The 15,817-nt window shown below is 41.7% G+C and overlaps 1 protein-coding gene and 1 long non-coding RNA gene across 2 annotated transcripts in view; both read right to left on the bottom strand.

Moving 5' to 3' along the window:
- Nucleotides 1-385: 385 nt before the first annotated feature.
- erlin2 (ER lipid raft associated 2) lies at nt 386-14,103 on the bottom strand. The gene is made up of 12 exons (XM_034870973.1): nt 14,014-14,103; nt 11,829-11,936; nt 10,272-10,353; nt 8,559-8,605; nt 8,325-8,386; nt 8,003-8,128; nt 6,300-6,373; nt 3,965-4,023; nt 2,779-2,870; nt 2,605-2,694; nt 1,034-1,113; nt 386-942 (listed from the first exon to the last, which is right to left on the bottom strand). The coding sequence occupies exons 2-12, from the start codon at nt 11,933-11,935 to the stop codon at nt 763-765; spliced, it is 999 nt and encodes a 332-aa protein (XP_034726864.1). The 5' UTR covers nt 11,936; nt 14,014-14,103; the 3' UTR covers nt 386-762.
- Nucleotides 14,104-15,674: 1,571 nt separating this feature from the next.
- The window catches only part of LOC117944318, a 16,751-nt gene continuing 16,608 nt past the window's right edge, over nt 15,675-15,817 (bottom strand). The window contains exon 3 of the long non-coding RNA XR_004656547.1: nt 15,675-15,686. This is a non-coding gene — a long non-coding RNA (uncharacterized LOC117944318). The remainder of the gene's footprint in view (nt 15,687-15,817) is intronic.

Raw genomic sequence — 15,817 nt, 5'->3', positions numbered from 1 at the left:
TGTTATAGATAGATAGATAGATAGATAGATAGATAGAGCAAGCTAAAGAGGGAGCGCAGTCATCAGAGAAATAAAAAGCTTTCATCTCAGCATCTTTGGAAACACACACACACACACACACACACACACACACACACACACCTTGTGCGTCGTTATGAGACGCAAAGGAAAACGGTAATTGGAACTCCAAACGCCATTACAGGCTGGGGGCTTCCACACCCACGTGGGGCCAAAGGCTCTTGTTGACGGCCAGAAGCGTTCTGACTCTTAAAGAAAAAGATGGAGAAGGTCCAGAGAGAGGGCCGGTTCTCTGCAGAAACAGACACCTTCTAGTGGGTTCTGAGGATTGACATATCTTTTATATTAGTCTATAATTTTGTTGTTGTTGACGAAAGCATTGTATATTATATCTTTAAAGAGCTAATTATACACCCATGTGTGATGCTATTTCATCTAGGTTTTATTTCATGTTTACCTAGACTAGACAATCTCATTCTCTATCGGAACAGAGTAGAAGCATAGGAAGCTCCTTAAATAACTCAAGTCGTCTGCTCCGAGCTAGGATCATATTACATCCTAGTAAAACTTCCAGTGGGGTTTCTAGCAGGTATTCGGAGGTGGTTGAGAAATACGAGCCCAGGTCAGCAGAGCTTCACCGGGTCAGAGAGGAGAAGTTGCCAGCTAGGCTGTGGGCTGGCCCCTGCCCTCCAGAAGATGGTCCTCCACGGCTGGGTGATCCTGTGGGCCCCAACACTTCCCTTGCTAATCCAGGTCCAGGATCTGCTCTGCAACAATGTCCATGGCTGCAGAGGCTTTGAGAGAGCTCCCTGAAGAGCCAGAGTCCACAAACATCTGGGGTATTTCGTTCCCAAAGTAGATTTTGCTGTTAGCTGCGATGGCCTTGTACTTCATTAGCTGCAAGTACTCGGGTGTTAACTTCAGCTGCATGAGGGGTAACAGAATTCAAATTACAAAAGAGCAGTCTGGACTTTGACTACCTACTAGTCCTGGCTAAGGCGGGAAGGGTCTTTACCTTATTGGCCTCTGCAATTCTCTGGGATGTGTAGAACTCGGCATCGGCCCTGGCTCTCTGCTGGGCCAGGAAAGCGCCGTCTACAAATCAGAAACAAGCAGTCAGAAAGTAAATACTGCAATCTACAAATACGACTTCCATGTAAACTGGTTCCCAGACTCACCCACCCTCACACCCCCACACGCACAAAACCACTAGGAGATCTACTCATAATAACACTCGCTTTGACTTCTAATGCATTTCTTTGGTACAGTGTTCAGCATGTTCCGTTCTTTCTTAGAAGGTGAAACGTGACAATGGCTGTTTTGTGACCCAGTGACCTGGCCTGGTTCATTCACTGCCCATTTCCAAAGGAGAGTCAACAACGGTTGAAACTGAAATGCCTCTGGGCTCAATTGGATAGTCCTTCAACCAATCAGACCAATGATCCAGGTGACGTCAGCGACAGCAGAATCAACGGGTCGCTCTGCTTCAGTGGCCGTCATGGTGAATGTAAACAAAAAGCTGATTGCCATTGCTGCGCTATTGTCAACGCGTAATGCCCGCCTCGGAACGGTTGTGATTGGTGCCTCGATTTGGAAAAATTGGAACTGGGCTTGAATGGGCTCTTGGCCAGACTGACTTGCAGAGAAAATCTCAAATTAGCCAGAAGTTTTTCAGGGTTTTCCCAGGCTACCAGTAACCATTTCGGTGAGTAAAACGTGGACAACACGAGGACTGTGGAGTTGGCACACATAAATAACATGCAGCGATTATTCATGGTATTACCATAGACTGTAAAAAATACTGGACGTAGCAGCAGTGACGTCACCCATTGGTTTGTGGAATTTCGCTTTAGAAGCCTGGAGATTGGCAATTTGGCCGTCGCCATCTTGTTTTTTTGAAACCGGATGTGATGATTTGTGGACGAGAGGGTGGAACTAGCGAGGATGCATTTCCCCATTCAATACTACAGGAACAGACTTCTTTTTGCATCCAGTGGAGTCACCCCTGCTGTAAACGAGATAGAACGCAGCTTTAACGCATACTTGCATTGGCAACCACTAAAGCCAGTACCACAATGAACTTTCATTAGTATGTGCCATTTCTGAGTCAGTAGCTTTGAGGAGGAAGGGAAGGGGGGGGACCAACTGCCACTCAATGGCAGAGAAAGGGGAGGTAACCTTTTTTCTGGATCGGCCCATTTTCATGCCATGGGAACTAGCCAGGCGAGACTAATAACACAACATTTTAGATGAGTAATCCAGAACAATAACTTGTTGAAAATAGCATGATGATATTGACAATTCCTCAATTAAAAATCTCAAACGTATCTTTACCATATGATGTGCTACTTCAGTATACAACAAACTAATGTCATTGGGACCAGAACAGATGAACATTTAATACCTTTATTCATGGTATAGACACCACCGCTGACTATCCCTAGAACAACGTGGCCACAACTAGGTCCAATGACCATACACGATCCAGCCATTTACTAGGTTTAGACATAGTCTTGTTACACTGTTGTGCTGGTGCTTTTAATTCAGCAAAGGATCTGCTTACTTCTTCCACTGCTGGATACAAACCTTCAATTTGAGAGATCCTTTTTTCAGTTTCCTTCTCCATGACTTTCTGTCCAAACTTGATTTCGGCCACTTGAGCAACTTTCTCGGCCTCTATAAAACAAAGCATATTTGCATTTAAACCCTGTAGTGTGTGTAATGCACTACTCCTTTATTGCTTAATTCTGTCTCTCTCACCAATCACAGCTTTGATCCTTTCGGTTTCTGCCTCTTTCTCCACAACCTTCTGTGTCTGTTGAGAAACAAGCAGCTTTGTCTTCTCGCTCTCCCTGCAAACATAGACAGACACTTTAACTGTAAAGCCCCCACTGTGCATGGCTTCCTGGGAATGCCTATTTTGTTGCTGTCTTTATGGCATCTTGTTGTTATCTGTCCATAACTCTTAACCCGTACTAATGTCCAGCGGTTTCCTGTTGCTCTCGTCTGAAAACAACTGGGCAACGAACTAGAGTTGAAAATGAAGACACATTTACAGAAATGTAATTTGTATTGCCCGTATAAATACATACATACATACATACATACATACATACATACATGAAATGAAACATTCCAATACTAGTACGACTTTTTGGATTTATCTGGACCTTGTTTAAATAGGTCATAAAGTGACTGTGCTGTTGTGGCTGTTATTTTGGAGTACTGCAGGCAGCCTCTGTGCAGGAGTATTGCGCAATACCAGCAAGAAGTCTTCAATCGGCTTGTCACTCCAGCTGTTCTCTGATGAACTGTGGAAGGTCTTTGATCACGCCACACCTGAAGAGGAGGCTGTTTGAGGTAACTGCCTTGGGACTCAGGCCTTGTGACTCCCCTAAGCCCATGCAGCTGCATCATTGCCAGTCCCTTGTTGGCCTGGTCTCACAACTCTACAGATTTCGTCACCAGCCTAGTTACCCGCTGCCAAAACAAACGCTGAAGTTATGTTTATGTGTCCCGGCTGCATGGCCTCCCAAGTGAAGTGGTCTCTGACTACTCTGACGCTGAATTTACTTCTCAAATTTGTAGTTTTGTAGTTTTGCAGGCCGCGTGCCACTCTCAGTCTGTCATCTGGGTTCCACCCCTAATCCAATGGGCTGGCCGAGCATATAACCTTAAAATGGAGACAGCCACACAACGCTCTTGCTTCTTGCAAGCCCACCATAAAACGCAATCCTTTATCACAGTTGCCATGACTAAGCACATGCTGTTGATGCACAAAGCCAAAGTAAGATGCGCACAGTCTTCAGATGAAACTGCAGAGTCCTAAAGGCTTACTTGGCAGAAGGAGTTGTTCTATTCACTTGGGAGGGAAAATAATTACACAACACAGGCTTTAGGGGTCAGGGAACATTCCATGTTCGGCATAAAAAAAAGTAAAACTCACATGAGCTCGTAGTTCCTGCGAATGCTCTCTGGGATATTGGGCTTTGTGACACGGACCGCCTGTGGTTTAGTGAGACAAACAAAGAGAGAAAGAAACGGTCAATTCTGGAGAAGGCAGATAAAGACATTGAGAATCAGGGCTTAAAGTGAAGGCCAGGTCCTCATCAAAAAAGCAATTCTGTCCATGTGGACATTAGTTGCTTCATGTACATTTATTAAAACGTTGCTTTGTGTATTTTTCATATTGTTAGATGTCTAGGAAGTGAAATCAGGGACAAGGCCGTTATGTTTTAATAATGGCCATGCTGATTCCAGACAGACAGTTTGGGCTACGATAGCTTTTACACAGCGGCCATCGTTCCTTTATGAACGTGCACACAGGCATTGTTTGTATCACAAACACGGTCGGTCAGTGAAGGCACCGTCACAGCGGCAGCCGTCGCTTCAGGTAACAAACTCATATGACAGAGTGCACGGACCGAAGCTAGCAGGCATGTTCTTACCGCTGCCGCCATATAGTGAGTATCTCCCTTCCCTCAGTTTGAGGCACCAAGTGTTTCACACTTAACAGCTTCTCGTCTCCACCCTTTTCCTCTTGTCATCCTATTACAACTAACCCTAACCCTTTTTGCTTCCCAAATAGGTTTTTATTTTATTTTTTTTCCCCTCATGGCTGCATGCCTGAGAGACAGGCGGTTCTGTTTAAAGGCCCACTCTAAACTGTAGGATTATGTGTTTCCAGAAAGACCTTGTTATTTCAACTATTTCCAGAGATTTACTGGAAACCGGTGCCCAGTGAACACTCAGGAGGGAAATACGTGTATGTCTGTGGGTTGTGGATTCTCTAAGGGGGGAAATCACTCAAGCGCTTTTTCTAATCCGAATGTCGTCCTTTATAAAACCCTTTGGACAAAATGTCTTATGTTGTTGTAATAAACTCTCCTTGGGGGGTGTTTACCGAGGTAGTGAAAGTCAATATGAGGCTGGGTGTGTTTAACAGCTTTGAGTGAGGTTCACTTTTTGCGGTACATGACTGCTGGATATAACAACCAAACTTTTTCTTCACTTTCCTAGAGCACGAGCGGATAGCTGACAGGAACATCACACACACTGTTGTGTTGAAAAAGGTTGAGAAAAAAAAAAAAGGCACTACAATAACAATACCATAACAGTGACTTCCTTGACTACCCTTCATAAAAAAAAGCCCAGCTTAAAGTACCACAGAGCATTTTACTAAGAGGAAACTCAATAAAAAGCCATTTTACTGACATTAGATATCAAACAAAAGCAAGATAGAAACAGAAGCAGAGAGAGAAGTCTTCCTCAGACTAGAGGTCATCCAAAATGGATTTGTTTTTAGCGCCGATGCCGATTATGTTTTCATCAGCCTTAGCAGACGACCAATACGGGCTGCAGATCTTCTCGAGCAAATATTTGGAGCCAATTCGGCTTTTGCTCCCTCGATTTACATCATAAAAAAGTTAACCCTGCCACACTGGACTTGTTTTCGGAATCTGCTCTGCCATTTGTTTAAAAGGTCCCATGACATGAAAATTTCACTTTTTTCAGGTTTTTTAAACTTGAATAAGAGTTCCCCCAGCCTGTCTATGGCCCTACAGTGGCTAGAAATGGTGATAGGTGTTAACCGAACACTTAATAAAATGTATTTCATTCAGGCTCAAGTGCATAAATAACAGAGTTAATGGTTACGGGCACAGAGAAAACGTTAACTGAAGGCTCGGTTAGCAACGGTTAGCAACGATAAGCATTAACTCCAAATATAGATTATCTAAAGCAGACACATGGCCACGGAGAAAATGTGTTGCGTCTTTTCTTTTGCAGTTTAGATGAGATGCGGTTAACTTTAAGGTCCCATGACATGGTGCTCTTTGGATGCTTTTATACAGACCTTAGTGGTCCCCTAATACTGTATCTGAAGTCTCTTTTATATAGACCTTAGTGGTCCCCCAATGTTGTATCTGAAGTCTCTTTTATATAGACCTTAGTGGTCCCCCAATGTTGTATCTGAAGTCTCTTTCCCAAAAATCTGCCTTGGTGCAGAACTACAGCCACTAGAGCCAGTCACACAATGAGCTTTCCTTAGGAAAGACTTGGGGGACCATAGGCAGGCTGGGGGAAGAGATATTAATGTTAAAAAACCTCATAAATCATTTCAATCAGTTTTGCAAAGGAATAAAAAAAAAAAAGCCATCAAATCTCAAAAATGTGTCGTCTGGGTCTTGGTATTGCCCCAACAGGACCAGAGACAGTTTTGGTCTTAGCTGTTAGCGGCTAACTTTGTCTTGACTGTTCACTTTCTGGTGGTTTTGATGTACCTGGATGATGAGTCCCGGTGCCATGGATGTTAGATCCTCTTGTAGTGTCAACTTCAGGTTTTCATCGATTTGGTCTGTGGGGGTGAAGTACAACAAAGACACAAGGTGGGTGGGTGAACTGATGACAGTGAAATAAAATAAAATCTAAATAAAATTAGAAAGTTTAGTTTAATTTCAATGTCACTATGAATTGATTATATCGAAAATTTTACATTGAATAAAGTTCTTGACTGCACAAAACTGAAATAATGATGCACTTTCAGTGACATCGAAAGGATTCAACATAATTCAAAGTAACATAGCTAGATGGAACTTTCAATCTGCTTACTGTAAACCAGAGATCTTCAACAGGGGGTCCATGACCCCTAGGGGGTCCTCAGAGTTGGGGGGGGCCAAATTATGTTAAAAGAAATGTTTTGAAAGTTTTTTTCAAAATGAATATATGTATGAAAATATACTTTAATAGAAATCCAACATTTGAATAGCAATGATAAACTGGCCTACAGTATTTGTAAAAAATAAAATAAAATAAAAACTTACACATTGAAGATAACCTTACTTTAAGAAGGGTAGCCAATTTGGTAACCAAACAGTTAAGCTTAAGGAGTCATATGCACTGTATGTTTAACAAGAAAACATAAACATAAATAATGATGATTTTGTGTTGAGGACGTAGAAGAGGTTTTCTTCTGATGACTCTTACATGAAGACCATGTTTGTACGAGTATCTCTTTATGGTGGAATGGTGTGGACCAACTCCAGTGTCTCCAGGTCTTTCTGGACGGATCGGCCAGTCTAACGTGGGTCTGGACTTGCCCTTCTCCCAATCCTGCGAGCGGTTCCGATATTGGGGGGGTCAGATGAGTCTGGGCATTTAAAACCTAAAGATTGACATCACTTGGTCTTTCCAGACGATGATTGAGAACAGTCCATGACACTGCCTTTTGCAATTTTTCCCATTTTTTAGTGGCTTGTTTATGCACATTAATACACATTTTTACCTGGGGTGCTTAAACTTTCGAGCCCCACTGTAAGTCCTGGACTGTGTGTTTTTATCCTTGATTCTATTGGATGTCTTTTCTTGTGTAAGGCCTTATTAATGCAATAAATAAATCAAATCAAATACTCTGTGTCTCTTAAAACCTATGGGCGCCTTGACCTAAAAAACATTGAAGACCCATGCTGGAAACAAACCTTTTACCACCCATAAACTCATAATTAAAAAATGACACTATAGGTCTCATTACGCCATGGTTGGGTTTACCTTCTGAGGACCTTTTCTAATTTAATTTCAATTTATACTGTTTTTTGATCCCCAGTGGGGAAATTTAAATGTACACTGTGTTTTGTTAGTAATCACCCTAGGGACTGAGCTGGGTGGATAGTTTGTGTCCATATGCATAGCAGCTGCTGTGTATAACAGGGCACCCAATTGTTGCCAATTTTATCGAAATCACAATATGAACTAGTGCAATATCCAAATCACAAGGTGGCGCAATATATGTTGAAGGCAAAGCATTCTAAAATAAAGTATTGTGGTGCTGCAGAGACGGACCCTATTTAATATATATTTCAAAAACAAACAAAAACATTTATTCCGTCAAATTTCGTGAATCATATTGAAATGTCAATTAAAATAATCGCAATTAGATATTTTTGTCACATCGTGCAGCCCTAGTATACACCCAGTCTTCAGCCCTTACCAAACAAGCCAATGTAGACCTCCTGCAGCGAGTGAACACTGCAGAACTGGTTGAGCTCATGGTGAACCTTGTTGAATATCAAAGCTTTGTCGTAGTCTGCTGTGAAGTTCCGCACTATGTCGTACACTGCAGAGGGGGAAAGAAATGCTCAGTGAATCCAGAAAGACAGCAAACACAGATCACACATACTATGGCTTGGCCGGAGCCAACGTTCAATGTGTTTGCCAGTGCCAAGTTGTCTTTAGATTTGAAAAGACTTGAACTAGGAATTAAGGATAAATCCGCTGTTTGTTGTGTTTGGCCTGTTGAACTCTGGGTTTACCTGCTGATTGAACGAGGTAGTTAACCACTTCTATACGGTCAAAGTAAATCATCACTCCTCCACTGGAAAAAAAAGCAAAAAACTTTTTGACAGGTAAATTTGATCCAAACACCAGCACAAGATGATGGGTTTGTATCTTCAGTTTGGCTGATGCCAGTAGTTCAGATGTTCAGTGTTTTAAAACTGGAGACCACATCCACTTACTACTTTAGCCAATCAAAACAGCAGACCTACCTCGTGCCACATGGTACATTCTTCACCTCGTCTGTCTGCAGTGTTGTCTGTGAGACATGATAATGGAAATACCAGACACACAATGTTATTGGCATGATAAAAACTCCACCTGCACACACACACCTGCACACACACCTGCACACCTACCCACACACACAGGATACTATACTACTATATAATTGTAAATACTAAACAAATTATGTGCATGTCCCTCAAAGGGTACTATGAAACAATTAGAAAAATACTAATTCTCTATTTATTTAGCCTTGTATTGTAGCAGGAGAAGAGATATTTAGCTGCTAGTGCTGTCCTTTTACCTCAGTGTAGGTAGTGAAACCTGGGATATGTTTTTTTAATTATTGGAAATATTTGGTCTTCATATTTGGGACATGGCTTCCTCTGATGTAGAAGAAGCCTACACTGTAAGTCAGTAGTAGGTTATACAGTGGAGCTGCATATTGAGTGGTTTGGGATCCTTCTGTTGAGTAACTTGGTTTTGAAGAATTCTAAAAGCAGCAACACCACAGGCCAAGCTATCTTCCCGTTCCAGGCACATTTCAACAGGCACTCTAATGGTTATATAAAAGTGCATATTGTTAATGATTTCAAACACTTGAACTGGCAATATTAAAGCTGCCAATCTTACTATTACAAGCCTTCCACAATGACCAAAAATATATTCAAAATCAATCAAGTATATGTTTGGAAGAGAGACGGTGAGGCCTTTAACCACTATAATAATTCTCAATGTTGACAATAACATTTTCACTGAATATCCAACAGAAATTCAAATAGATTTCAACTTGTGTATTTATTTTAAAATGAATATTTGAATTTGTTCTTTGGGCCAATGTTGACCAACCTACATAGCACTAACTTTTCCAAAATGTTTAGAATTTTTAGATGATTATGGTGTATTATTATAAAGTGGTTTTGAGGGAAAAGAAAGGTCATGAATTTAGCTGAGGTTAGTTGGAGAGGCGGGAACTTTGTCGCCCGTATGTAAAATGTGAAAGCAGGAGTTATTTTATTTCATTCTTGCCTAATCAAGACCTTTACTCCATGTATTCCATTAAAGACAGGACGATAGGGGAGACTGGGAGGTGAAAGAGGTGAGGGGAGAGAGAGAGGAAAAGAGACAGAGTAGGACAGCAGAGCAGAAGGTAAGTCAAGAGGTCTTGAAGAATTTCATTAAATGTAATTTGAAATATACAATTGTGTAGCGTGTCAATGTCTTCCAAAACTCAATTCAACAAAAGCAATTTAGCATCGCTGCTGGAAAAGACCAAGGGGAAACAGGGAAAACATACATCCTACTATGCATATATGAATATCCACTATAACAGACATCCTCATCACTACATGTTTAACATACAGTACAAGAGGAAGTCCCATTCCATTTCTTTAGGACCCACTTAAATGGTAAAGATTTAGATTACTATTTAACATGTCGTCAATCAGTTCGCATTATGGATATACTGTTATTAATATGTGTTATGTTAAACTTCTTGGAACACAAACACACAAGAGTAATATCACTCTTTGTATTTGTTTACCCAATATAAGTTACATGTCTGTTCAAATTGTTGTTTGAGTTTTTCACTTATCTGGATTGAGGATCTTAGGAAAGAGGATGTCATATGTACACAACATGACTGTATTATAATTAAGGGATTTGGGATTTGGGCTATACATTTTTTCCCCTTCACTCACCTGAACAGATTTGTAGGAGGTGATGAATGGAAGCATGAGATGGAAACCAGGTCCGCTGGTGGTGGTCAGAAGAGCCCCTCCCCTGCGGCACACAAAACACTTTCTGTTTTTCCTTGTAATGAATAAAACTATTCTGATTGTGTGTTAAGATTAATTAAAGTTTGGACCTTGGCTAAAATGATAAGAGTTGAGTGAGGAGGAACTGTTATGTATTTGAGCATGTGCTAGCAGTTAAAACTCAGGTGCTGTCGTGTTCCCTAATGCTACTGCTAGTACAGACACACCTTCATTCCTGTCCACATAATCGGGCAACTCATCAGGGTAAAAGAAACAAGCATTTTCCCAGAAGAATTTCTCATGAAAAAGATGGTTTTTATTCTTGGATGACACTATTGTGACTCATAAGAGAGCCCAGTCTTATTGGCTGCTTATCATTTGTTTAAAGAGCTCTACTGAAAGGCAGAACTCTGATATTTACTGCATGTCTGTGCAAGTAAGAAGACTCAGCGCCTAAGAAGATAAAGAGGCACACAACAACAGCTTGCTTTTCTTTGCAATCTTAACCATGGGGGCCCTGAGGCCACTTTTACAGTTTATTTTCCGTCTGGATTTATTTTATAAAAAAGCTTGTAAAACATCAACTCTGTAGTCTACAGTCAAGATATGAACATCATTTTTTTTTTAGGACAAACTGGGTTATTAGAATATTTGGGTTGCAGTGAGGTCACTTGCATGTTGAAAATGGTTATAGGGCCTTAAAGATAAATATTCCAGATATGTATTGATATCACAGACAGATAAGTAACAAATAAGCCATTTTCCTTTCTAAAACCCTTCTCATGTCTTGGGAGTCACACTGTGAAGAAATAATCATTATAACTTATACAGTTGACAAAATACATGCATTTTTTCAAAGGAAGTCAAGACGCTTTTGCTCTCATGACATTTACTTATGCCAATGATAACATAATAATGTCATATTTATTGATATTACACCCAGAGTGTAATATCATTTAGTGTGTCTAAATAGTGGACAATTTGGCCTTCCATAGAGTCTAAAGGCCTTTTTGTCCCCTCTGGCCTTCCATACAAGAGGGTTGACTTTATCTCCCATCTTTGGGCATGTATTTCCTGAAAAACAGACTTATGGACATAAAGTTGATCAATCTTGGATACAACAGTGTGGATTTAAAGCCCAAAGAGGCTGAAGTTCCAGGCTAGATAGAAAATCCCCTGTAGAGGCTAGAAAGACCCGGAAAAGACCGCCGTAATCGCGAAAACGTCAGGATTTAAAAGCAACCGGAGGTGAGCAAATCGCTTGTATGGTTCAAAAGTTATTCAACTATGAATCAGAGGTGCTTTTTTACTCGTGGGCGAGTGTCTTGGGCTCAGAGGGTTAATGCCCAGGTATTTAGATGAGGAACTGTTTAACAGTTAAGTTGCCTGTGGCAAACACATTTGAAGCAGATGCTTTCATTTATAATGGTCTCCATTTTACATCAGAGCAGATTGTCTCAGCCACAACATAAAAAACAACCATGTGCGTGGCAGTCTCACCTGTAGTAAACTCCAGTGTGTCCCTCATCAATCTTGTGCACGGAGGCAAGGAGCGCTGCTCCTCCGAGAGCCGCGATTACTGCGAGTATGACACCCCACTGGGCCATCCTGGCAGGCAGAAACAGGAGACAGCATGTGGAAATGGACAGATTGTCACAGTTTGTCCTTTGATGTTTACACACGTTCCTGCCTTAATTAAAATCTAAATGTTCCCAAGCACAAGTCTGTCCTGCACTCAGTCCCTAGCTTGTGTTGTTCTGTAGTACTATCACGTTGGAGTTGGCATCTTGCTCACTGGTTTATCTCCTCTGAGCTCAGGCTTAGCGTTGGCATCGCTGGGACTTAGTGTGACCTTTTAACACTTAAAGAGGATTGAAGCTAAAGTAGGTGGTGGGGCTGGGAGAATCAATCACGCATGTATTGGGATTCTTTTTGATGCAATTTTTATAATCCATTTATCCCCTGGAATCGATATTGTTTACCATTGTTTTCCTTGAATATCTTCTGATTATATGGTACTGCCGACGGTGACTACATCATATCCGTTTCCAGCTAAACAGACCATCCATCCATCCATCCACCCACCCTTGTCTGCTTATCCGGGGTCGGGTTGAGGGGGCAGCAGCTCCAGCAATGGACCCCAAACTTCCCTTTTCTGCCTGAGCCACATTAACCAGCTCCAACTGGGGAATCCCAGGGCAGGTTGGAGATATAATCCCTCCACCTAGTCCAGGGTCTTCCCCGAGGCCTCCTCCTAGCTGGACGTCCCTCCACCTAGTCCTGGGTTTTTGCCGAAGCCCCCCAGCTGGACGTACCTCAACTGGCTCCGAAGGAGCAGCGGCTCTACTCCGAGCTCCTCTCGGAGAACTAAGCTTCTCACCCCATCTCTTAGGGAGACGCCAGCACCCCTCCTGAGGAAACCCATTTCGGCCGCTTCCTAACCTGGATCTGGTTCTTTGGGTCCTGACCCAGCCTTCATGACCATCGGTGAGGGTCGGAATGAAAACTGACCGGTAGATCGAGAGCTTTGACATCTGGCTCAGCTCTCTTCATTACAACAGTGCGATAAATTGACTAAACAGACTGAAGGCAGAAATTGCAGATACTAATGCTAGCTGATACTGGCGATTTCTAGTCTGCGACATATTTTGGGCTTCATTTAATAAACATAACATGTAGTAGTACACAATCATGTGTACTGTTTCGATTACAATGTGTGGAATTACTTAACGTTGCCTATTTATATATATATATATTTATTTCTATTTCTCACAGCGTCTGTACGGCAGCAACAGGTGTCACCATTGTTGTTTATGTGTGTAACTGGGAGTACAAGGATCTGGTCCGAGCTCACGGGTAATGAGTTGCGGGTTCCACTGCCGATCCAAGGCACTTTCACAGGTAGAAGGTTGAGTTTTACGGGTTGCCATGAACGCAGCATCACAAACCGGTATCATGGCAAAGTCACTCGAGTGTTGACCTAGCTAGAAGTGTTTGAAATATTGTACGAATAGAAAGGATTTACTGGCAATGTTCAGAATACAAATTACCGACCAAACAGAACCTGTCTGAAAAACTAACGTGCAATCTTAAGTTTCCGAAAAGTGGCGGACACAGCTTCCTCTGGTTCACGGAAACTACTAGCTAAACGTTACAGCCACAGCAGTTCGAAGTTAACACTTATCAAAATACAAAACAGATATCACAAGTATGCCGAATGGCAGGGGGACATTTAAAGATGTGTATACACTCGTAAAGTCTTTACATTATGTAGGGTATGTATGACTTACTAGAAAGTGAACTTAAAATATCCAAAAGTATGTGCCTGATTTGGTTCAGAGGGCTTTGGTGCTGGCTGCGATAGCATAACGTTAACATGGCTAAGTTACTACTTTATTACTGCCTCAAAATGAGTTGCCTTTTCCAACGGCAGACCGGTTTACGATACTATGAGTCAGCTAACACAACGTAACGTTAGCTAAGGTTACACTTCACTGTTGGCGTCAATACATTAACTAGCTGTCTAGACAAAACTGACTAACCTTGGCAAACGTTTCAAGTTAGCAAAACAATATTAGCATGTCTCGTTTTGAAAATGGACTGCTATATTGAACAAAACGGGGTATACCAGAGCCTTTTTTTGAATTGACAGTAACATATATTTGTATTGCCCTGCAGGTCTTACCTGTTACTTTACCGGAGAGGGTCACGAACAACTGATAAGAAGCAGGCCCCTCTGGCACCTGCTACCTGCTTTTTTTCTTTTCTTCTTTTTTTTTTTTCTTCTTCTTCTTCTTCTTCTTCTTCTTCTTCTTCTTCTTCTTCTTCTTCTTCTTCTCCGGTAGAGTATGAGAGCGTCTTACTTGTTGCATTGGCGCACCCTCGTGGGTGGTCCACAAACAGCGTCTGTTGTTAGCATACAGTGCTAAGTGCTAGGGTGCTAGTGCTAGTCATAACGGTCTAGGGTACTAGTTGAGCCCCTTTGTGGAAGGCCCCTGTTGGCCACCGTGACCGGAGCAGCAGGCTGCATCAGTGAAACAAATATGATGAACGTGTTTCTTTAAATAAAATCAACGGATTTTGAGGTTTACACTGCCAGCATGTCTCTGGAGTGTTGGAAGAAACCAGAGAGCCCAACCCAAAGTACATCCACATCAGCACCATGCAACACACAGCTTGATAAGGCCAGTCTCTGCATGGGGTTACATAACTATTGGCCAAAGGAGATTAACGATCAGTTAAAAAAAGAAATATGAGCAATTATATAGGCTACATCAGAGGCTGCGGATAAAGGAAAAGTACAGCAATTTGGGGATTTTATCACATTGCCAACATTGGAAAGAGAGGATATTGAGCCTAAGAATCAGCTATCTCAGTAGATGAGATACAGAGGGCAATTAGTGTGTCTCACTATCTTTGTGGGGACCAGTCATTGACATAATGCATTCCCTAACCCCTTACCCTAACCTTAACCATCAAACCTAAATGCCTAACCTTAAACCTTACCCTTACCCTAATCATAACATAATTCTAACCCTGATCCTAAAACCATCCTAAAAAGTCTTATTCCTCAAAAAGCCCTTTAACATTAAGGGGACCAGCACACAGCACCACACACACACACACACACACACACACACACACACACACACACACACACACAGCCGAGCTCTACCCATTGCTGCGTGAGGTTTGCATATTTATTGAGGCATTACAACAAGGTTCTCTACAACCAACCCAAGACAGAGACCAATCATTTCTGTTATCCCCGAAAAAGGGAAGGACCCCTTAAAGCCCCCATATTCTGCTCCTTTGCAGGTTCATAATTGTATGTTTAGGCTATACCAGAATAGGTTTACATGGTTTCATTTTGGCTGCTGGGTGGTGAAGGAAAATATTAAATCACTTTGTAATTTCATAATATACGAAATGCCTCTCACACTTATGTCTCACATCACTTAGAATTGTCTTTTCACTTAAAAGTGCTATAGTTAAAAAGCCTCATGAAGGCATAGAGAAGGTACAGAAAGTTTGCAGGTTCAAAACAGACTAGAGAAAGAGGAAGTGGTGTCATCTGCAAACATTAAATAAAGAAGAAGATGCTAGCGAAAGAGGAAGAATGGAAAATTTGTATTTCACTGCAAATAGGAACCGAATTGGACTTGAGGAAAGAATAAGAAGAGGACGCAATAGAGATAGGGGAATCAGACCTCTGAAGAGACTGTTTGGTGCTAGGGCGACTTTAATCTTGAAGGAATTCCGATCCATGTGCTTACGCTGTATTTTCTAACAATACTGTTTACTAAACTGTTAACTAAGAATCTCGTCTCCTCGAGTCATTTCTCCTGATTGATTTCACTTGTGGTTGAGGATCAGCGAGCACGCAGAGGACTGGCTAAATTGGGACAGGTTAAGGGGACCACTAAGGTCTATATAAAAGAGACTTCAGATACAGTATTAGGGACCACTAAGGTCTATATAAAAGAGAC

The sequence above is a fragment of the Etheostoma cragini genome, chromosome 5 (assembly GCF_013103735.1).
Source record: "Etheostoma cragini isolate CJK2018 chromosome 5, CSU_Ecrag_1.0, whole genome shotgun sequence".
Lineage (NCBI taxonomy): Eukaryota > Metazoa > Chordata > Actinopteri > Perciformes > Percidae > Etheostoma > Etheostoma cragini.
The sequence above is the reverse complement of the archived record's forward strand: the minus strand, read 5'-3'. Positions and strand labels throughout refer to the sequence as shown.